General features: G+C 40.7%; 1 protein-coding gene across 4 annotated transcripts in view; it reads left to right on the forward strand.

The window, feature by feature from the left end:
- The window catches only part of CCDC136 (coiled-coil domain containing 136), a 37,099-nt gene extending 14,213 nt beyond the window's left edge, over positions 1–22,886 (forward strand). For 2 of the 4 annotated variants that reach the window (XM_072147533.1, XM_072147534.1), the window contains exons 7-10: positions 4,799–5,048; positions 6,196–6,330; positions 12,284–12,392; positions 20,660–22,886. In XM_072147533.1, the coding sequence (XP_072003634.1) occupies positions 4,799–5,048; positions 6,196–6,330; positions 12,284–12,382 (484 nt within the window). In that variant the 3' untranslated portion in view covers positions 12,383–12,392; positions 20,660–22,886. The remainder of the gene's footprint in view (positions 1–4,798; positions 5,049–6,195; positions 6,331–12,283; positions 12,393–20,659) is intronic. The other 2 variants (XM_072147536.1, XM_072147535.1) reach the window with 2 other exon arrangements.
- The last annotated feature ends 641 nt before the right edge of the window (positions 22,887–23,527 follow it).

The raw sequence follows: 23,527 nt of genomic DNA on the forward strand, positions 1-23,527 counted from the left end.
TTATTTTAGACTGTATTTGAAAGGAGACTGGCAGCCAGTGCAGTGACTGGCATGAACTAGAGGCATCTGTGAAGCGTTTAGTCTAAAAGTCAAGCCTGGCTGCTGCATTAAGAATCGATTGGAGAGGAGAGAGTTTGGTGAGTGGAAGACCGGTTATTAGAGAGTTACAGTAGTCTAGACAAGAGTGAATCAGAGCATTTTACAGGTTTCAAATTTGAGAAACGGTCATATTCTAGAGATGTTTCTGAGGTGCATCCGGCAAGAGATTGAATGTGTGGCTCAAAGGAGAGCACAACCCCAAGACAGCGGGCCTGATACTTTGGGGTTATGGTGACCCCACAGACTGATATGGAGAGGTTAGGATAGGTTCTGTTAGTGGATGGTGGATAGACAAGAAGTTCAGTCTTAGAAAGATCAAGTTTCAGGAAGAGAGAGGACATGATGTTAGAGACAGCAGAGAGACATTCGCTAGTGTTCTGGATTAGGCAAGGGCTGATGTTATGTGCTGAGGTATATAGCTGGGTATCATCAGCATAAAGATGATATTGAAAACCGAATCTGCTGATGGTTTGTCAAATGGGGGCAGTATAGAGGGAGAAGAGAAGAGGACCTAGGACTGAGCCCTGAGGAACACCAACAGTGAGAGGAACAGAAGAAGAGAGAGATCCAGAAAAAGAGACACTGAAAGTGCGGTCAGAGAGATAGGAAGAAAACCAAGAGAGTGCAGTGTCCTTCAGGCCAATGGAGCGAAGCATCCTGAGGAGATGCTGGTGGTCCACAGTATTAAACGCTGCCGAGAAATCCAGAAGAACCAGGAGAGAATAATCCCCTTTGGATTTAGCAGTGAGGAGATCATTGGATACTTTAGTAAGAGCAGTTTCAGTAGAATGCATAGAGCGGAAACCAGATTGTAGGGGGTCAAGGAGTGAGTTAGCTGAGAGAAAACGGGAAAGTCAAGAATACACCAGGCGTTCCAGGAGTTTGGAGATGAAAGGGAGGTTAGAAACTGGTTGGTAGTTAGTAGCATTGGATAGGTCCAGTGAAGGTTTCTTTAGTAATGGAGTAACAACAGCATGCTTGAAAGATGAGGGAAAGACACCAGAAGAGAGAGAGGGGTTTAAGATTTTAGTGAGGTGAGAAGTGACTGCTTGGGAGAGGGACTGATGGGGTCACTGATGCAAGGAAGGGGATTTATGGAGTTAGTGGACTGAGAAATTATTTCTTGGAATGCAGTCGATTATATCTTTAAAGTAGGTGGCCAGATCTTCAGCCTGTGACAGGTTGCTGTACCTTTGGTGTTAGTAAGGACTGAAGAGTATTGAATAGCCTTTTGGGGTTAGAAAGAGAAGATATTAGATTAGTAAAATAGACCTGTTCAGCAAGATAGAGAGCAGAGTTATAGGATTTGAGCATAAATTTAAAGTGAAGAAAGTCAGCGGAAGGAAACAGGTTTGTGCCGTGTGCCAAGGTTGCCTACATTTGAGTTGAAAGGCTCGAACTGACGGTGGTGCCATCTTGTCTAGGGCACTTTTGAGAACATCATTATAATGATTAGTAGCCAGGTTAGGAGAGGAGAGAGAGGAGATGGGGGACAGCGGTGGCTGCACAGTTTCTACGAGGTGGGGAACACTAATGGCACGTGGGTTCCGGTATGTCTGATAAATGGACATATTCTGTACAGGAAAAGAACTATTTACAGTAAAAGAGAGAAGGTTATGGTCTGAAAGTGGAAAGTCCATGTTAGTAAAGTCAGAGACAGAAGAGAGTCGGGCAAAGACCAAGTCAAGAATGTTTCCCTCTTGGTGAATTTAAAAAGATAAGGTTGCATTCGTCTTGTAGACATGTGATATTTAACTTGAACTGTATTTTGGATATGGTCGACTATCCTGCTTTCCATACTTGACCATACTTGGTCAGCTCTGGGTAATTAAATCTTCACCCGTGCTGCAGTCTCTTCCCACTTTATAAAGGAGTCATATTGGACTCTGAAACACGTTGTGTTCCAGAGAAAATACTTTTTACAATATACTTCCTGTCCACATGAATACCTGAGTGCTCCAATTGAGACAAAAAAACCCTGCTTTCCATACTTAGTGATTATGTAAGATGAGTTCATTATTAGGATCATTACAATAATTAGGAAAGAGGATTATGGGAATTTATAAAATAGAGATTGAAGGTTACAGTTAAAAGAGAAATATTATTAAAATTATAATCAGTTATAGTCATAATCAGTCACAGGGCAGTTTCTTAAGGTGAATCTATCTCTATATTTAACTTTTTTATAATATATTTTTAATAACTGACCATTCTGACCATGATTAAGGGGGGCTGCTATGTTGCCTGAACTTCTTCTCTGAACTTGCCTCTCTACTCCTACTCCCAGGCATGTACTTCTCTGGCTGTACCAGAAGCGCGCACAAACTGTATCAGAAGCTCCACTAGGATGCACAGGGAAATGGGACAGCAGAGGCTGCTGGGACGTGGGGTAGCCTTTACTTCTACAGTCCGGACAGGCCACTAGATGCCCCAGCAGCCTCTGCTCATAATTTGGATAAATCAATTACAAAGTTTCAGGTTCAGGTTTAGCTATATAAAAGGATTAGAGAGGCACACTTTAGTGCTGAGGATGGAAGGAGAAACAATAGGATCTACCATAATAGATAAATTCCCGATGGTAGGTTTTCTTTAATGAGATGAATGTTAAAAATAAAACCCCTACATCAGTGATGGCGCGCCTATTAGCGGCCAAGTGCCCAACGTAACCCAAAACCCCCTATACCAAAAATGAAAACAGTAACTTATTGCTAACTGTTCTTCAACAATCATATTGGCTTCCTGAGGACAGCAACACAGTAGAGAGATGGAAAATTTTCATCATTTTAGCTTCTTTCCAGTGTCCCTCTGTGCACAGAGAATCGTGAGGCCAGCAGGAGGTCCTCCAAAGATAATTCAGCCCTGTCTATTCATTCTCCCTCTTCCTACAGTTCCCAGTAGCAAAGGCCGTATCAAAATATGTCTGAAAGCAGCATCTTTTAAGTTGCTTGGAACTGCAGGAAGATTCTTTGAGTCCTGTCTGGTGTGCTGGGGTGATGGCCCAGGTGCCCACAAAAAGGGCTCTGAGTGCCACTTCTGGCACCCATTCCATAGGTTCGCCACCACTGCCCTACATAATTAGGGTCAGTCTATTATTAGGTCTAGGGGCCAGAGAAAAGATGGCAGGGTATACTACTTGTCATTACATATATATTACTTTTAATTACTTGGCTTTCTTCTGGCTTCCAGAGGCTGAAAACTACAAGCTACAAGGAGATAAGTGATCCGAGGGAAGGGGGAGACAGGCACATATCTGTGAGATGTAGCAGAGCTTACAGTGTAAGGCCCCATGCACACGACCATATAAAAATAGCCGTATATGTGTATATATACAGCTGGAATACGACCCCATGCATTCCTACGGGTAATATGGCCATCCATGTACATGGCCGTATTGTCCACCATACCGTGCCATAAGTGAGCTGTATAAAATATAGATCATGTCTTATTTTCCACCGTATTTCCGTTCCGTATAGCCAATAGAAAGCATGGGGAACGTATAAAATACAGGCTAAATATGTGCTGCATATGGCTGTGCACCGTATGCTGCCGTATATATATATTCAGTATCCAGAAGCAGTGGGAGGTGCATTCTGTCAGGCAGCCAATAGTCAGCCATTCATCATCTGCCAACCCCCCGTATTTTGTACAGATAGAGTGCAATACGTTGCCATACTGTTGCAATACGCCCCTATTTACGGCCAGAAAACAGCCGTATATAGAGAACAGACCATATGGTCATGTGCATAACAGTGTAAAAGTCTGTCAGCCTGTCTGTGTAATCGCATGCATCTCTGATCTGTCTCATCTCTATGTGCCAGTGTGTTAGTACAAAGGCCAGATGAGAGTGCTTATGCACCTTGTATCCTGATAATGTAGCCACATTGTCAACCCACAGAACTGGATAATACAGTAATGTGTCTGCTTAGAGAGGCCCCGCCCACACCCTGGGAATTTACACTAAGCAGCCTAGAGAGCAATAAAACTGAGTAAATTGTAAAGTAAGGGATTAAAATGATCTTTATTGTGTTACCATCAGTAGGGGATTGAAATGAATTTTCTTTCGAGTGAAAACCCCTTTAATTAACAGTTTTTAAGCAGGAAGAGGAATACAAGTGGATGTTTTTTACGTTGCACTTTTGTACAATAAAATCACTTATTTGCCAAAAACCTTTTGTTTTAATGTCCCGATAACCTTTTTTCTGTAAACAGAGCTATTAAGACATGACATATGACAAAAAATAATTTCTTTTTAACATTGTACATGTGGTATAAGTAATGCAATATTCTTACAGCATGGGATGTTATGAACATTTTTCATTAGTGTCCATTTGGTTCTTGAACACTAGTGGGCGCAATTGATAGTATTATACAGTGAAGAATTACTTGTTTATTGCAATGTACTGGGCAACAGAAAAGTTAACCTATAAGTCTTTAACCCTAGCAACATCTAATTGGCTGAGTTGCTCTAAAGTTCATGTTTGTCAGAGTATCAGCTTTATGATACAGTCAACACCTGCTTCTAGTATCCCATTTCTTAGATGTTCCAGACCAATGTGTTTTAATGTAAATGTAGTAATAAAACTACTGTAGGAGAATGTAGCAAATTGGAACGAGTTGTAGCTTTATACCATTTCAGACGAGGTATCAAATATGAACATGGCTGCATTTTAACACCATAAATCTGTGTGATACTCTGCAGGGTGGAGGACACAGATTGCCAGGATGGCACAGAAGAGACACATCAAGAGCATGGAGAAGAGAATGATAGCCTGACAGAGAAAGAAATCCCACAGTATGATGCTGAGAACATCCTTGCCCTGAGCGGAGTTATAGAGACAAACAGTGCGGCTGAGCTGGAGAAGCAGAAAATAAGCCGTGAAGAAGACAAGAGCAGACTGCACAACCAGCTCCAGAGTGCGGAGGAGAAGGTGCAGAGGGCACAGAGTGAGGTCAGCATGTTCATTTACACCCATAAGATACAGCACAGATACAGTAAGTGCGTGATCACTGAGGATCCATCAGTTGTGACCCCAGTAATCACAAAAATGAAAGCCCCAGAGTGCTGCAAATAAAGAGCTGATGTGCATGTTCAACCAGTGGTCAATTTACTTCAAAGGGACTTCTATGGGAGATGGCTGTCATGGAAGTAAATAGGGGGCTAGTTGAGTATATGAACCCCAATTGCAGTGACTGTTGGGGGCCTTGGTGTAAATGCAAAGGTTGAAATCTGGGCCAGCTGCACAGAAATGGGACCTAAAGTGGCAAAAACAGCTGTGGATTTATATGTTCTGTCTTTTCGTGGCCTTAACAACTTTATTAAAATGCTAATAATGATTTGCTTTTAGAAACATATACTTTATCATTTCAATTTGCCAACTATGTACCCTAGAGTTTTGAGTGACTGAATGAAAAAAAGGCTACTTTAACATTGCAAAAATACTATGCATAATGCATTAATATAGTTATTCAATGTTAATATTATATGGCTGTTAGTGGTGTCCTTTGCTGTTTTCCTGTATTTATAGCAAAAATAATGTGAGATGTATTACTATTTTTCCATTGTTAATAACAGAATATGGAAGGGAAAAAGAGTAAAGGACACCACCATAGTTATTGTACAGGGCCACATTTATTAAAGTGTTTGCGCTAGGTTTTTGTCCGACTTTGTACTGAAAGAAGGTACAATCCGCTTACATATGTATTTTTGAGATGTTTGCGCCAATATTGTGTTTAGGCAGCACTATGCCCGTGCGGCACAAAATTCTGCACCTAAATTCTGTGCTGTGGTGTAGAGTCAGATCGTGTACTGCATTTATTACTGGGACTTGACAAAATCAAAATAGTTTTGCACGATCTTTATTAAAGGTGCACCAAAAAAAGTTGGTGCACACTTCCCAAGAAGTGCAGGGTGCCTCGGATTAATGAAGACTGTGCGCCAGTATTCAATAATCTGGTACTTTGCACACTTCACAGGCAAATTGCACTGCACCGTAGTCTTTTATTTTAACATGAATCATAGACTATGATGGATTGCGCATATTTTTTCTCCATGTTCGTGTTTTAATGTCTGGCCACCTATATTGCATATTCTTGCAGTGCGCTGGTCTCCTGTCTGAGATTGAGGAACTGCAGCAACGTCACCGCCTCAGCCAGGAGGAGCAGGAGAAGTTACAGGAGGAGCTGAGGTTATGCAGAGAGGAGATCCATAGGCTGAAGGAGACTGGCTTGCAGGTAACACTAATGTTTCTTCTTCTACAACATCCTAGGCCAGTGGTGGCGAACCTATGGCAGAGGTGGCACTCAGAGCCCTTTTTGTGGGCACTCGGGCCATTGCCCCAGCACACCAGACAGGACTCAAAGAATCTTCCTGCAGTTCCAAGCAACTTAAAAGATGCTGATTTCAGTCATATTTTGATACAGTCTTTTCTACGGGGAACTGTAGGAAGAGGGAGAATCAATAGACAGGAGAGCTGAATTATCTTTAGAGGACCTCCTGCTGGCCCCACGATTCTCTGTGCACAGAGGGACACTGGAAAGAAGCTAAAATAATGCAAATTTTCCATCTCTCTACTGTGTTGCTGTCCTCAGGAGGCCAATATGATTGTTGAAGAACAGGGAGCAATAAGTTACTGCTTTCATTTTTGGTTGGCACCTCGCGATAAATAAGGGGGTTTTGGGTTGCGTTGGGCACTCGGCCGCTAAAAGGTTCCCCATCACTATCCTAGGTGATATGTAGTCTGTAGTTTACCATTTGGTGGTTTAATTTAATAAATTCAATTCAATTAGAAAAGTAGTCTGTTTTTTAAAGGCCAAGTTTCTAATAATTTTTATAATTACTTTCAATTTTGTTACTTTGTAGCTCCTTTATAGGTTAATGACTGTAGTACTGTACTGTTATGTGTAAATCTATGCTACTAAGGCTGCTTAAACTTTTACTTTGACGTTTCCAAAATACTGCAGTAGCTATCATAGTTACCAAAGCCGACCCAAGTATAAGCCAAGACACCTAATTTTAACATCCAAAAATTTGGAAAACATATTGACTTGAGTATAAGCCGAAAGGTGGGAAATGCATTGGTCACAGCCTACACCCAGTATATAGCCACCAGCCCCCTAGTATAAAGCCTGTAGCCATCTTGTATATAGCCAGTGCCTGCACCCTTGTATATAGCCAGCAGCCCCCTGCCCCCAATATAGCCAGCATCCCCCTTGTATACATCCAGCCAGTGCCCCCTAGTATATAGTCAGTGCCTGCTGCCCCGCGCCGTCCCTTCACATACACCATGACGTCGGCACACACTATGATGTTGGTAAGTGGCTGACGTCAAAGTGTGTGCAACGGGACCACCAGGGGAGCCAAAATCAAGCTAGAGCTGAAGACAGATGAGGATCTGCAGGTTGAGGGGCGGGGTGGTGGAAAGGTGAGTACAGAGGTTTTTTCATTGATTCAAGTATAAACCAAGTTAGCGGTTTTTAGAACATTTTTTTGTGCTGAAAAACTTGGCTTACGATCGAGTATATACAGTACTGTGAATCTTCTAAATTTGTGCAAGTGATGAAATTGTTCATAATTACCCCCCCCCCAAAAAAAAAAAAAAAAGCTTGGGTGGCTGAAAAGCAACTGTCAAAGAGTCGTTGTGGCGACCAGCATCTCGATTATCAAATCTCCAAAAGTGCTTGTGCTGTGTAATGATGAAGGACAAACTTCTGATTGACTCAACCTTAGTGCTGTAGTAGGGAATTTTAGGGTAGAATATATTTTTACTTATGTACTGAAGAAAAAAAAGTTGGTGGGATAGGTTTTGTCAAGCAAAAGAAGACTATGGAAAATAAAGGACACCTGTCATCCGAAATTGACCTAATGAATGACTAGCAGCATGTTGACAAACAGGTTATCATCTTCCTGGTCATTTCAGAATTGTGGCATCATCCAAAAAAAATCAATTTTGAAGTGAGATATATAATGTTTATATAAAGTCAAGGAGGCAGAGTACTTAGTACCTGGGCAAGTTCTCCTAAGAATCACTAACCAGCTTTCCTGAAGTCTGGCGAATGACATCAATCACAACAGAGGGGGTGGTCTGAGTTGGGGAGAGCTTGACTTTAGTGGTGAGCTTTCCGTCTCTGTGACTTTATACATCCCAACAAGCGTGGAAAAAAGATTCCGTGTCCAGCTTCGTCCAAGATATTCCAAACTTTATTTAGGGCATAATTTTAAAATCCCAGAGTGTTACACGGCCAACGTTTAGCCATGATTAAGAATGGGTCTACCGTTTGAAACGCGTTGGCCGTGTAACACTCTGGGATTTTAAAATTATGCCCTAAATAAAGTTTGGAATATCTTGGACGAAGCTGGACATGGAATCTTTTTTCCACGCTTGTTGGCTTGATGCAGCCCGTGCAGTAGGGCAGTCCGTGCCTTGTTGGATTTCCCCACATGGTTTGAGGTGAGTTGGACTTTTTGCTGTTGACTTTATACATCCAACTTACATCTCACTTCAAAATAGATTTTCTGAATGATGACACTACTACCCAAGGACATGAAAGAAACATGATCTGGAAGGTGCTAATCTGCTTGACAACATTATGGTATTGGATTATTAGGTCAATTTCTTCTGACAAGTTTCCTTTAAAAAATAAAACTTTAAATACTGACAATCAGTAGTTTGCATGTATAATTTTACAAGCAATATACAGTATAATAAATGAAAAGAAATGGAAAATAGAAATGTGCAATGCAAACATGAGTTGTCAGAAAAAATTAAAGGTTAGCTCTACCATCTACATCTACCAACAGTTTTTCAGTGGTAGACTGCCCTATAATGCATTCATGTTACCTCTAGGGGATGATTGACCAGTCTTTAGCTAGATCTGGAGCCTCCGTATTAGCCAGAATATGCAAATTGGCCTTAGGTGCTCAAGTTCGCATCACCTGAGCGCCTCATGGCTCCTCCGCTACTTAATTTAAGCATGCCCCCTGCTTCATTGATGTGCACCCCTCCTGTCGCTTGCTCTGGCAAGACAGCCGGTGATGTCATCTGGCTGTTTGGAAATCTCATTTCTACTATCTGGCGCAACCTGTAGGTCTCCAGTGCGGCTGCGCGAGGTAGAAGATTATGCGCACGATTTCTAGACAGGCGAATGAAGTCACCAGCTGTCTGGCCAGAGCAGGTGATAGTAGAGGTACACATCAATGAAGCAGGGGGCGTGCATAAATTACTTAGCAGAGGAGCTATAAGGTGCTCAGGTGACATGAGCTTCTTTTGTCACCCCCTCATCCTCATAGACTGTAAGCTCTTGCAAGCAGGGCCCTCACTCCAATTGTTTCATATGACTGTTGTTACTTTGTAATGTCTTATTTTATTTGTAAATGTTCTCCAGAATCTGTAAAGTGCTACAGAATTTGATGGCACTGTATAAATAAAGATTATTATTACTATGTATGTATTAGAGACACAATCTCAATCTAGAGAACATATCTTTTTCTTGCCATGCTTTATGATTCCACCTTGCATTGGAGAACTTAGGTTTGTGTGCAAACATCCAATCAAAGAAAGTTATTTCAATACGTTCCTGGTGCACACATTTTGTGCTGATCACAAGAGGGATAGAAGATAGGCATTGCCTGCCACCGCTCTTTCTGATGTCAAAATGATATCTTGACTATTTGTATTTGTATCATTTATCTTGTTGTAAAGATAGTATTGATCAAGAGAAGTAAAATGTAGACAGCAGACCATTCAGGGTTGTATCAGTTGAGGATGGTACCTGTTGCTCGGTGACCTTGGGGATAATCCATTAACTAGTAAAAGGACTGCAGTTGCTGTGTGGTGAACAAAACACTCTGTGGAGTGAGTTTTGCTTCATCTTGTGCTTTGCTGCAGTTGTTATACTAATAATTACATCTTGATCAAGATATTTTTTTGAACAGGGTCAATGAGGGAAGAGGATCCTTATAATGTTTTTACTTAAAATCCAGTGATAAATTTTATCCAGTGATAAAAATCATACCAGTTAATAAAAATCTTTACCATATTTTAGTAGAGGTCATGAAAGAAACTAAACTCCTTATGGACAATTTACCATTGTAGTCCACTTTTACAGGCTTATGGAAGTGAACCTGTCACCAGGAATGTAATTTTTAGCTGGTGACAGGTTCCAATAGCCTATGGTAAAAAACTCAAGAACATTTTTAGATCTGATTAGACTGTTAATCATCTTTGGTTTGCACAAGTTTGAGTTCCTGTCAGTTCCTTATGGACCAGTGGTTTAGTGTTCCAAATCCCTCTTTACTATTTCCCTCTGTGCCCACTAAAATAAATTATATACTTACCTTGGACCGGAACTCCCAGCACCTGTGCATTAAAGCCAGGGTGTACATCTCTGGCTTCACTGAATTACTTCACAGGGGTGGGGAGCACCAGAGATGGGTCCGATACACCTCATAAAGGTTTATCTTTTTATACCTCACAACGAGAGATCTCGGAGAAGCCGATTTGGGACACCAAACTACTAGTCCATAAGGACCTGTGAGTGGTTTATAGTCCTCTTTTAAGTCCCTCCAGATGGTGCTTCTCATGGGTAACTCCGGGATAGTACAAAGGGGGTTACCAGCAAAGCCAAAATATCTATTCCAGAAGGAACAGACTCCCAACTAAGGATAGAGTTTCAATGTTTTTGCATCTTATGAGCACCATGTAAAGAACTGGTTGGGATAAATGAGAGGTCTGCACCTACAGCCTCTCACTAAGACCTAGAAAATATAGTTACATATTTCCTTCAAAATGTCAAAAGTGTGACAGCATCCAATATGACCCAATCAGGGTCTGCTTCCATTTTTTGTATGAGCCTGCAGCTGATAATTCCAGTTGGCAGGATGCATATGTGAAAGAGGAAAATTCCGCAGCACTAAGGTTTCCAGAAGTTGTTTTTATTCACAAAACATGTGCAATGTTTTGACACATAGGGGGATATCGTGCCCCGGCGTATGATATGCCCACCACTCTAATTTCCCAGCGGGATACATCAAGAGGCTTCGGCTTCAGCCTCTTGATGTATTGGGCAGGGTGCCGCGCAGCGTTTTTTCTGTGTCAGGCCCTACCTGGCGTAGAAATAGACGCAGCCGGTAACTATTCAAATCTGAAAAGTCGCTTGCTGCAGCAGATGCAGGGACAGTAACGCCCCACACCGGCCTACTCCCAACCGACCGTGCCCTTTGCTTGGCCGGCCACGACCCCTCTTCCTGGCGTGGCGCAGAGGCCCTGATAAATATGCCCCATAGCCTCTATCAAGCATAGTGATTAAAGAAAACTGCATATTTCCTTTCCATTTTAATGAATGGACAACTGTCATATTGTGTTATACCTATGAATTCGCTTCTTGAAAGCGGTAATATCCTTTTTAATTTTTTTTTTTTTGGTGTGGCCTTTTATTGTTTCTAAAATTGCTCAACTTTCAGAAATACAGTAAATATATACTTCTATTAATTGATATAAGCCAACACTATTTTCTTATTTCTAATACATGACATGCTTTGACATCTTTTGGCAAGAAGTGAATTTCTGGGTTATATTTTGGGTAGATTGATACATTTGATTGGGCTAATCTTTCTACTAACACCTGTGTAACCAATGTATTTTTCTTTCTTTCTTTTCTTATTTCATTCTGTCTATTCTACTTTTCTCTCCTCCTGTTACATCTTGCTGCTTTCTGCTATTCTCTTTTCTGTAATTACATCTGAAATTTTTTATTTTCTTCACATGTCCATGCCACCATTTGTCCATATTCTGGTGGAACGTACAACGATTTATCGGAAATACACTTTTTTCATTGCATTTAAAATTCTTATTTTCAAACATTGTCCGAATGGCAATTTAATGTCATCGTAAAAATTCATGTTACCTATTGTGTTATAAACATGTTTTATCCAATATACACTATCAATCTCTGTAATATATGTCTATGCCATTTTATTTGACATTCCTTTTGCTTTCTTTTTCCCCAACTTTTTTTTTTTTTTTGTTGATTTCCAACCAATTGCCTTCACTATTTTGTCTGTCTTCACGTACATACATCAATTTTTCTTCATTCAATACAATCTGGAATCTCCTCCACATTTTACCATTCATCTATCTCTTTCTTACTTCTCTTTCCTGCTTTTCTCTCCTTCCTCTTCCTCTCTCAGGCCCCCTGTGGATCTGACCCTCCTGTTCTCTCCCTTCCCCTCCTAGGACTTATTGTTATAGTGGGGACACTCTGGTGCTGGTGGGCTGAGACGTCCTAGTGCACATCAGGTACTGGTTTCCATGTGACTCCTCGTGCTCTGCATGCTTTGCACGGCTAGGAGGATCTTGCTGCCTCTGCTTCCATGCCTGATTCCACATCTGTCCTTTCAAATTCTTGTCTACCTTTTCATTTTAATCCACTCTATTAATTTCCCTGTATTATTAATACAGGTTGTCTTTATAAATTGTCAGACAACAGAGGAATTATTTAAAAACATTGTTTGTACAATTTGTGATTCAGTAAATATTTTTATTCCTTTACATTGTCAGTGTTTCATTGGTCATAGGTGGAGGGCAGTAAAGTATCTACTTGAAATACATTGTAGAGGTCTTCCATCTGTTATCAGTCTGTAGTTTGTGGTCGGTTTTCCATTTGCACTCATTACTGATATTATTATACATTGCAGTACCACGTCTTCTCAATTTTCATTTTGCTAGGGGCATCAATAGTCATCAATGCCCCTTATGTTATTTTCATAATACAACCTGGTGTAAATCTCTGTTTACCTGGAATATACCAGCAAGTATTAAATAAGCACCAATAGATCAGGACAATAACCTGATGGCAGATGCTTTCAACTCACCTTCCCATCACGTCCCCATCGCCAATGACCTTCTTTTTCTGTCTTTTAGAATAGGCCAACGGCATGCCGAAATTACTAATCGGCGGAGCCATGAGTTGCTCAGTTATTGAGTTGGCAAAGCATTGGTGACTTTTAGGGACTGTGACTTTACTTGGAGTTGCTGAGGCTCCTTAACTTTGAAGAATTCTTGAGCAAAAATGTCTGAAATGACTTGTGCCACATTTATTAAAGGTTTTAGACCATTTTTAGGGACTTTCAGACCTGTATGAAAAAGGGGCGTGGTTTTACAACAAAAAAAGCTGTACTTCAAAAAATGTATCTATTTGGCGCAATAAACTAGACTAACTAATAGATGGTGCAAACTATGACTTGACAGGCTTAACCTATGCCAGATTTATCATTCGGCATAAGATATAATGATAAATCTGGCGTTGCAGAAGTCTGGGTTAGTCCTACACTGCACTGGTCTAATGTACGACACATCGATAAATATCCCCCAATGTGTTGCTTTCCCCCAGCAATGAAAGAAATTTATAGAAGTGTACGTAAAGTAACATATTAACAAGGATAAAAAAGGGAGAACCCTTCCCCCTCCCCCAAACCACCCAATTCAGACAAGGGTACAAACGTATTATGGCATATTTTACAAAAAAGGGGTACAGTACAATCAATTCCCTGCACAGGGCAAAGAGGTTCACTCATAAAAGATCCAATAACAGCAAGGGAAACATCCCGGCTAAAGACCCATATTGGATTGCAGAAATCTATCTTTTAGACACTTTGCTGACACCAGCCCCGAGTATCTAGCCATGGGACTCAAAGATTTTCAGACTGTGCACTCACTTTCTGTTTGCTAAAAATCGCTCTCTCATTAACCAACATTGCTTCAACCTTCTGGAGGAATTGACTTTTCGTAGGGGAGGCTGACCGGATCCATAGCTGCAATCGTCTTTCGCGCCATGTAGAGTAACCTTCCCACCGCAGTTTAGCCCATATGCTCTAGTGCAATTTCTTCCATGTAATTATGTGCCTATGTGTCTCTATTGAGTATGACCTATCAATAAGATCCAAAATATCTGTCCAACATGCACAAAGGCCTGACAGGACCATAGCATATGTGCTATGCTAGCCGGATCTTCCCCACACCTGGGGAAAGCTGCAATTGGGCAAATCCTTATATCGAACAAAAATTTGGGGGGCCTGTAGACCTTATGAACTATATAAACCTGGGATAATCTACAGCCTTCCACAAAAAGACCAAAGGTACCATTTCTAAAATACTTTTCCATTGGTCATCCGTAATAGGACCTGTGTCCTTTTCCGTGTGGGCGCGGCTGTGAGACCCGTCAAAGAATTTGCACAAGAGAAGCTGGCCTAATGACAATATAAGTGTAGAGGAATGGCCCTCTTTAGCAACATACTGAAGTAAAACATCCTTCTGGAATGTCAGGGGACCCTCTAAGGGCTGCGCCGCAGTAAACTTGTCCCACAGAGGCGTGTATTCAGCATAACCTGTCAGCCCTCTAAGCAGCTGAATTTTGACCCATACCTTGTGAATAAAAGTCAATGTATTCAAGGGTGCTCTCCCAGCTTTAAATGCCTCAGTCTCCAATGCCAGAAGCAGATTCCTGGTTTGTATGTGATGCCTAATCAGTAGAGATGTTGTCTCGGCCAGTTAGTGAATTCAGGGATTAGGCAAAGACAATCCCCCCATAGCATTAGAGTGCTGCAAAGACTCCAGTCATATTCTAGGGCAGTGGTGGCGAACCTATGGCACTGGTGCCAGAGGCGGCACTCCAGGCTCTTTCTGTGGGCACCCGGGCCATCGCCCCAGCACACCAGACAGGACTCAAAGAATCTTTGTGCAGTTCCAAGCAACTTAAAAGATGCTGCTTTCAGTCATATTTTGATACTAACTTCGCTACTTGGGACTGTAGGAAGAGGAAGAATGAGTAGACAGGGCCGAATTATATTTGGAGGACTTCCTGCTGGCCCCACGATTTTCTCTGTGTACTGAGGGACACTAAAAACAAGCTAAAATGATGAAAAATTTCCATCTTTCTTCTGTGTTGCTGTCCTCAGGAGGCCAATATGATTGTTGAAGAACATGGAGCAATAAGTTAATGCTTCATTTTGGTTGGCACCTCGCGATAAATAAGGGGGGTTTTGGGTTGCAGTTTGGGCACTCGGCTGCTAAAAGGTTCGCCATCACTGTTCTAGGGTATCCCTTACTCAATGTTAGATCTCTAAATAACCCATTAATCCTGTGAAGCCTAGTAAGTGGTATCCGAACCGGCGGGTTCTGCAATAGATACAGCAGCTGAGGCATTGCCAACATTTTGATAAGATTCATACGGCCAACTACAGGCAGTGGCAGTGTGTACCAATAGGAGGGGTCAATACAGGGGAATGATAAGACAAGGGAGATATGCCATTTCTCCTACCAGGGGAGTCACCATGGGATTCCCCAGCACAAGATCAATATGAGGCAGAGTGGAGTAAGTAGAGGAGCAGCACGAATATTGCCCATCTTGCGGGTGTTGCAGTCTCCAAATATCTAGCTGCTCTACCTCCATTAACAGGGATCCAAAAGGGATCATCCCTTGTACTGATTGGCCCAGAGACCCTCTGCATTTATTCATCTCGTAGTGGGGTATATGTAAGTCTCCAAACAGCAGACACTGTATTCCTGGATCCTTGGATATATATTCCAGTATCCTCTGGAGAACTACATTGGAGTAAGGGGGAGGAAAAAAAGCAAATACCAGCATTAGGACCCGGGAGAACACTTTGCAATGTAGGTATGTAAATCTGCCATCTGCATCCACCGTTTTGTCCATTTACTGGAATGGGATTCCCTAGAACTCTAAAATACTGACCCCTCTTGCAAAGGAGGAATAAGCTGCATGACATTCGAACCCCATCCATGTCTTCTGTAGCCAATCCACTGACATGTGGGTCTCTTGTAAGCAATAGACATACGGCTGATGACGTAAGAGGTATTGAAGCACCCCTAGCCTTTTTATAGGATCTGAGAGGCCCCTGAAATTCTAGCTAACTATAGGGATATATGTACATATTTACAGTAAACATAAGAATATCATAACAGTGAAGATCCCACAGACATGACCCCCTCGCACCCCCAGAAACTGCAATGCAACAGTGTAACCTAGGCCAAAAATGTTTATTCCCTCCCCTCCTCCCCTTATCTTACCACCCAAACCCTCTTAACGTATATACATACTGGGCGAACCACCATTAGAATACTCACCGAGCACTACCCACCCTTTCCTTTGTAAAAAGAGAGAAGGAGTTCTCTTTCAAAAGTACAGCAAACGTTAGAAAGTAGTTAACAAGTCCACAAAAGTGACCCCACAGCCCGATGCATTAACAGACCACATATAACTAATTATGAACCCAAACAATACAAAAAAACAATATGCTTAGTTTCTCATGCTATCAGTCCCGATATCAGTCCTCATCCGCATGTGTTGTTAGCTGAGCTTCATTCTGGTGAAGCCTTTCCAAAGCAGCTCACGGATCTTCAAAAACAATGGGGCACATTTACTTACCCGGTCCAGTCGCGATCCAGCGGCGCGTTCTCTGCTCTGGATTCGGGTCCGGCCGGGATTTATGAATGTAGTTCTTCCGCCGTCCACCAGGTGGCGCTGCTGCGCTGAAAGTCATCTCATCGCGCCGGAATGCACCACCTCGGACCAGGTGAAGGTAAGCGCTCCCCAAGCGACACTTTTTCGGTTTTTAAATGCGGCGTTTTTTCCGAAAGGTCGGGTTTTCGTTCGGCCACGCCCCCCGATTTCCGTCGCGCGCAAGCCGGCGCCGATGCGCCACAATCCGATCGCGTGCGCCACAATCCCGGGGCAATTCAGGTACAATCGGCGCAAATCGGAAATATTCGGGTAACACGTCGGGAAAACGCGAATCGGGCCCTTAGTAAATGACCCCCAATGAGTGGTTCCCGGGGCAACCACCCTGAGCTTAGCAGGAAACAACATGGAGCACAGCACGTTTATCCTGTTCTCTCTTGCATTTGACTTTCGAGGGTGCCCAGCCTTCTTGGGGTAGTTGAATGAGTTTGTGATTTTGTAAGGATGCAATATTCTAGAAATCACAGACTTGGAACAACCAACCATCTAAGCCTCTTGATGTATCCAGTGGGACAAGGGAGTGGGAGGTGGCTTGTGCTTTGTCATATCATAAATCTCTCCCAAATTGTGGCCCCTTCCTAATCATGCCCACTCAAAGGAGCCCTCAACCTAACAATACCCACACTAAATAATACCGCCATACTGAATAGTAAGCATACATAGAAGTAAAACAGGCAACTGAGTCTCTCACTACAGCACAAACAACCAGCTCAAAATCAGCCAAAAGATCAGGTATTTGTTGGAAGCGAAGGCAATGACAATGATAATAGTGGTGCACTCTATAACGAAACCAGCAGTAGTACAGCAATGCCTAATTTGAAAAAATGTAAACAAAGCGGGTCACTAACTAAAAATACAATACAATAATGGGCCGTTTCGTGCATATAGCGCTTTTTCAAGCCTGTCACATCATGCAGTGGGCTGGAAATCCGGCTTATCCGGATGTTACAGCCAGGTAACCATAGAAACTACAAACAAAAACCTCCACCACATAACTAAAAACAAAGTAACAACATAGATTAACATTACAAGATTCTGATTGCACAATGATCCAAAACTCTGTAAGTAATATGTACACATCATAAGATTATAAGAGGACTTACTTTATAAAAAAACATTTACTTCATTGCAGTCATTAAGACCGACCGGTCCTATAGCTTTTGTACGTATGACCCATCTGGCTTCACATCTAATTAAAGTTGTTTTTAGTTATGTGGTGGAGGTTTTTGTTTAGAGTTCCTATTGTTATCTGGCCAGAACACGTATAAGACAATGTTCCAGCCCACTGGATGATGTCACAGGTTTGAAAAAGCTGGACGTACAGTAACGTCCAAATGGTGAAAGTCTTTACTGTAACTTATGATTGACCCAGGCGGTAAGAGTTGATTAATATTTATTTACTAATTGTCATTCAGACAAATGACACCCTATTTTTTCCACACTGCCTGTAATAGGGTGAAATATGAATTTTAAGTGCCTGAACGGAGATCACTGCACTGATGCTAGCATGTCTAAAAGGTTCATTACAGCACTACTAATTGGCAGAAAAACTTGTTTTAATCGCACATATACATTTGAAACCAGAAGTTTACATACACTAAATAAAAAGACACATATGCATTTTTCTCCCCATCTGATATGAAATCAGAATAAACCTTTCTTCTTTTTTTAGGTCAATTGGAATTACCGAAATTCTTTATATTTTATTATTTTCTGCAAATTCAAAGTTTACTAACATTTTATTAGTATTTATTTCCATTGTCCTTAAACAATATAACTTGGATCAAACATTTCAGTATTGCCACATAATGTTCTTCCTTATGATGCCATCTATATTGTGAAGTGCCGCAAAGTAACTGCCTACCCCATGTTTCACAGTTGAGATGGTATTTTTATGCCTCTCTTGGAGTAATGGCTTCTTCCTGGCAGGGGGGCCATTCAGCCGGTGTTGATACAATATTTTTCACTGTGGATAATTACACACTCCAGAAGGTCTTTTGATTTTGTTCTTGGATCGATATGCACATTTCAAACCAAAGAACATTCATCTCTGGAGCACAGAACCTGGTATGACCAGACATTCCCATCATGTTTATATTTGCGTATAATTGTTTGTACGGATGGAAATCGCACCCAATGATGGATCAGACTTGTGCAAGTCCACAATTCTTTATATGATATCTTGGCTGATTTCTTTAGAGTTCCCCATAATGATACACAATGAAGCAGTGTGTTTCACATGTGCCTTCAAATACATTCATGGGTGTGTCTCTAACTCTGGTGTTACTAATAAATCAGAAGTTTCCAAAGTCATGACATCATATGAGATGTCCCAAATTGTTTAAATGCATAGCAGTCTTCGTGTATGTAAACTTTTGACTTAAAATGCGTTAGAATTCTTTCTTATAATTATGGTAATTGGCAAATATAAATAATTTTGGTAATCCTAATTGACCTAAAACGTGAAAGGTTTATTCTGATTTAATGTCAAATAGTGAGAAAAATATGCATATTTGTTTTATATAGTGTATGTAAACTTCTGGTATCAACTATGTCCTAATAAAGACTTTGTACATAGCACTGTAAATACATTATATTTACATCCTATGACAAGCAGTTGAAAAAATAGGGTATGATTTGTCTGAATGACAACTAGTATATACATTTTTCCTGTAGGCACAGATGATGCCTCCTTGTCATCATTACAGGCTTAGGTACAAAAAGATCCTTAGAAAGATTTTGGTACTATGCATAAATAATTAAATTGCGCTGTCCCAAACAGAATAACCCCAAGTTTGGCTCCTAGGCTGAATGCTACATTTTTCATAATCCTCTGACATTTTTCTAACATTAAGACTTTTAGTTGAAACTTAGGGGTTGACCTTGATCTCTATCACTGAGTAATACATTTACAAAAAAAACTAAACACAAGAACTATATGTATCCCCATTCTCTTTTGCTTTGTGGTAGCGTTATGTACATTCGGTCATGTACATGTTTTTATCATATTATATACACACACATTTAATTTGATTTAGTAGAAATTACTCAAATAAAGCATTTCTGTAGTTTTTCCAATACTAGTGCCAAATGATGTGGTGTGTTAAAGGACATGTTTCCTTTAATTCCTGATTATTTCTTATTCCTTGAAATTATTTCTTGAAATTTGTACCTGTTTAACTGCATAGGACATACTTCAAAAAAGGAAGCACTAAGACAATGAGACAATGGCCCACATTCATGAAGTAATTTATGCCAGAATTCTGGCATAGGCTTCACAAAAATACATGTGCAAACTGGTTGCACATGTATTTATGAAGTGTTTACGACAGTATTGTGTGCACTATGCACCTTACAATACAATACTGTGCACAGAAAGGGGCCTTCAACATAATTGTGGCGCACGCTTATTAAACTGGTGCACTCAGTTCACGCACTTTGGGGTGTCTGCAGGGTGCCCCGGATCGATGAAGAAGGTCTTCATGAATCTGGCACACACTGCACGATAGTGAGGCAAACTACTATTAATAGATGTGGGCCAATGTCCCCAGAAATAAGGCATCAGAACTAGAGATGAGCAGACCTGAACTTCTCGCTCGGGTGCTCTCCACACAACATGGACCTATTGTTAGATTTTCCGCCAAACGGCTTATCCAGCAAAGTAATGACCCTAGCTACGAGCCATGGATGTAAATCAAAGCCATGGGTAGTTACTATGAGCGTTAATATGCCGGCTACGGCATCATGTACAGGATGCGCAGGGCGCACCCAAACCCCAACGGGAAGTTCGGGTGAGCTCATCACTAATCAGAAGTGATTTTTCAGCTCAATATATTATGCAAAAATGTAACATGATTTCCAAGAAATATATGCTACAAAAAAAATCATAAACATCTGAAAGGGGTATTTAAATTCTATCATATTATAAAACCTATGTGTTGTACATTTCTCATAAAGTTAATGTGAAACACTGAATTAACTTTTCGTTGTCTACTTCTCATGTTCCATTTTTCCTTTTATCCCCCAGAAAACTCTTTGGAACCCACTTCTCCTCCTGACAGTGGCTGCTACTGTGGCATTACTGTATTCAAGCTTAAGGAGAGGCCCGGACTGACAGTGGACTACAGCGACACAGCATTTCTACACTATACAGTGGCCATACTTACATGATGACTGCATCACTATGATAAGGCACAACATGCTGTGTGGACATCACACCACACACTAGAGCAGTAGGTCTACAGCGTACACACTATTCTGTACATCTACATATTGTGAAATACACCAGTGTAGAAACTCTAATAAGGATTTCAAACAACCGCTTACCGTATTGTGCGCACCATCAATTACACTGATCACTCTTCATATAGCATGATGAAGTATTATAAAATCCATCAATGTCCAAAATTAGTTAACATATTCTGCACGGCACATGGTAGTAGAATTTAGGATTTTGAATATTGGCTTTTTGGAGATGTTTTCCTTCCTGTCTCATTAACTTGTATATATGCATTTTTGTGAGTGGTCATTGGTTTTTCTTCATTAGTCTAGTTTTTAAGGTGCCTATCTCTGTGTATATATATTTTAGCAGTAGCAACAGGCTCTGTGTTCCCTAGGTGCTCTGTCTTAATGGTGCAAAGTTCTGGCACATTTTACATACGCTGTAGACCACGATTGGTTCACTGCAATGTATAGATGCATTCATGGACTTAGTGATAGAAATGCAATGCTTTTAGTTATGGTGACACATTCTCAAGTTTAATATTTGATTTTATGAGTGCCAGTTTTCTTAGTAGTTATATTTGTGTTTTTTGGGTGCTAAGCTTTTGCTGTTTTTGGCTAGACTATCAATTTAAACAAAGCTACTTTTATAGTTCTATATGGTATTTAACCCTACACTTTTTAGAACCAGTTTTTTATCTTATATAGTAGAATCACAGTACACTTCATTATTGCTTATATGTATCTATCTAGCATAAATAGAAGAGAAGCCATTTAACATTTTATTGTTTTGCAAGCAAAACAATTGAAGAGTTACTGTTTAGCTATTGATTGTTCTGACTGTTATATTTTACATAGTTAGTTACATAGTATTGTTACATAGTAAGGAAGAAAATACTTGTGCGTTTCCATTTTATCTTATTTTACCACTGGGGTGATTCATAAGAAGGTAATTTATATAAAATGAGTACAGAATTGTATAAATGGCATGTTCAACATATGACATATTTGTAAAGTCAATTGGACTATGACTCCATAGTTGGGTTGCTTCATGAGTAAAACCCTGGAATATTCCCTGTTGGAGCTACTGGATAACATCTAGCTATTACTAGTCAGAGCAGATAACCACTAATGTTGGAAACATACATAAAGCTTTTGTTGCATAAGACCAAACCGCACCAAAATGTGCGCCAAACATTCTGTTTGAGGTTACTGCTTTGGTGGACCTCGTAATCTATTACACAATCGTTAAAGGCTAGAAATAGGGAAGTAGTGGCAAACTTGTGGCACTCAAAGTCATCTCAGAGGCTGTCACCCCAGCACTGAGTTTGCCAGACAGCCTCAGAGAGACTCAAGCCCCCTCCTGCAGTCCTGGGTAGCCCAGGATGTGCTGTGCTTAGTAACATATTAAAGTGACACTTCCTTGGCTTTCTGGGACTACAGGAGGAGCTGTGAATGGATTATAATTGGAGCTCCTACCCTGCAATTCTTCCTGTTTAATAGCTACAATGATAATCCAAATTTCTCCTTCTTCTTTTAATGGTATTGATGTCCTCAAGATGCCAATACGATTGAAAGAAGTTGCAAAGCAGGGAGCAATAAGTAGTAGATAAACTTGCCATGTCAGCAATTTGTAATAAATAAGTGGGTAATTGGCTGTAGTTTTTACACTCGGCCTATAAAATGTTTACCATCGCTTGCACATGAAGTAGACACTGCAAAGGCTGATCCTGGATATAACCTCGAGTGTAGGGTGACATGTTGTTAGAGAAGAAGTTGACTTTCAGATACAGCACCAGCATAATCAGAGGAAATATACATTGCACAGGTTAGACATGAAGAGTTGGTAAGTTAGCAGCCTTTTGTGGTGCACATGTACATGTCATTGTATTGATGCTAGGGACCCAACCATAGACCGCATTGTATACCTCTTTTCATTCTAGGTTTTTTGCCTGTGAATAGAGCATATTTGATATCTGTATAAGGAGAGTATTCAATGTAGATGTGACCAGTAAATACTTGTATTAATATGACTGGGTTAGTGTCAAGTCTGCACACAATTTTTATAAACCCGATCTCCCGAAAATAGTTTTGATACTGATAGAAAGATAACAATCAGAGATTCCATTTTGTATTTTTCGCATATTTATACATGACTACATAGAAGATGAATAAAGCCATAATTGGTGCTTCCAGCAATATCACAACATAAGATTTTAGTTGGTATATAGTGTAGAAACCTAATCCTTTATCTCTGTACTGAATTACAATTTCATGGCACTATATCACCTAAGCTCAGGTCACTACTATCGAGCATGGTTCAGTACAGTCAAGGTTAAAAATTCTGGGCAATTGTATCAGCTTGTTATGCTTACTTGAAGTATCTTGCCATCCACAAGACAAACTTTGACCATACATAAGGTATGTACAGCCCATATACCTGAATTCACCCAGTTCTGCATCTGGAGCATCTGTTGATTTAAACAGTTGCCTGAGAAATGAAGGCACCAGGAGTAAAACAGGGGTGTTGACTATTAATCTGTAATGTAAAGTTGAATTCCGTCTTCTGGCCGGAATTACTTTGAGAAATGAGCATTGCCAGCTACACATATATCCTTTATTATAGAAGAGAAAAAAGACAGTTTTTTCCTAAAAAAATGCTTCTCTTTTTTTG

This window comes from Engystomops pustulosus, chromosome 4, assembly GCF_040894005.1.
Source record: "Engystomops pustulosus chromosome 4, aEngPut4.maternal, whole genome shotgun sequence".
NCBI classification, from domain to species: domain Eukaryota; kingdom Metazoa; phylum Chordata; class Amphibia; order Anura; family Leptodactylidae; genus Engystomops; species Engystomops pustulosus.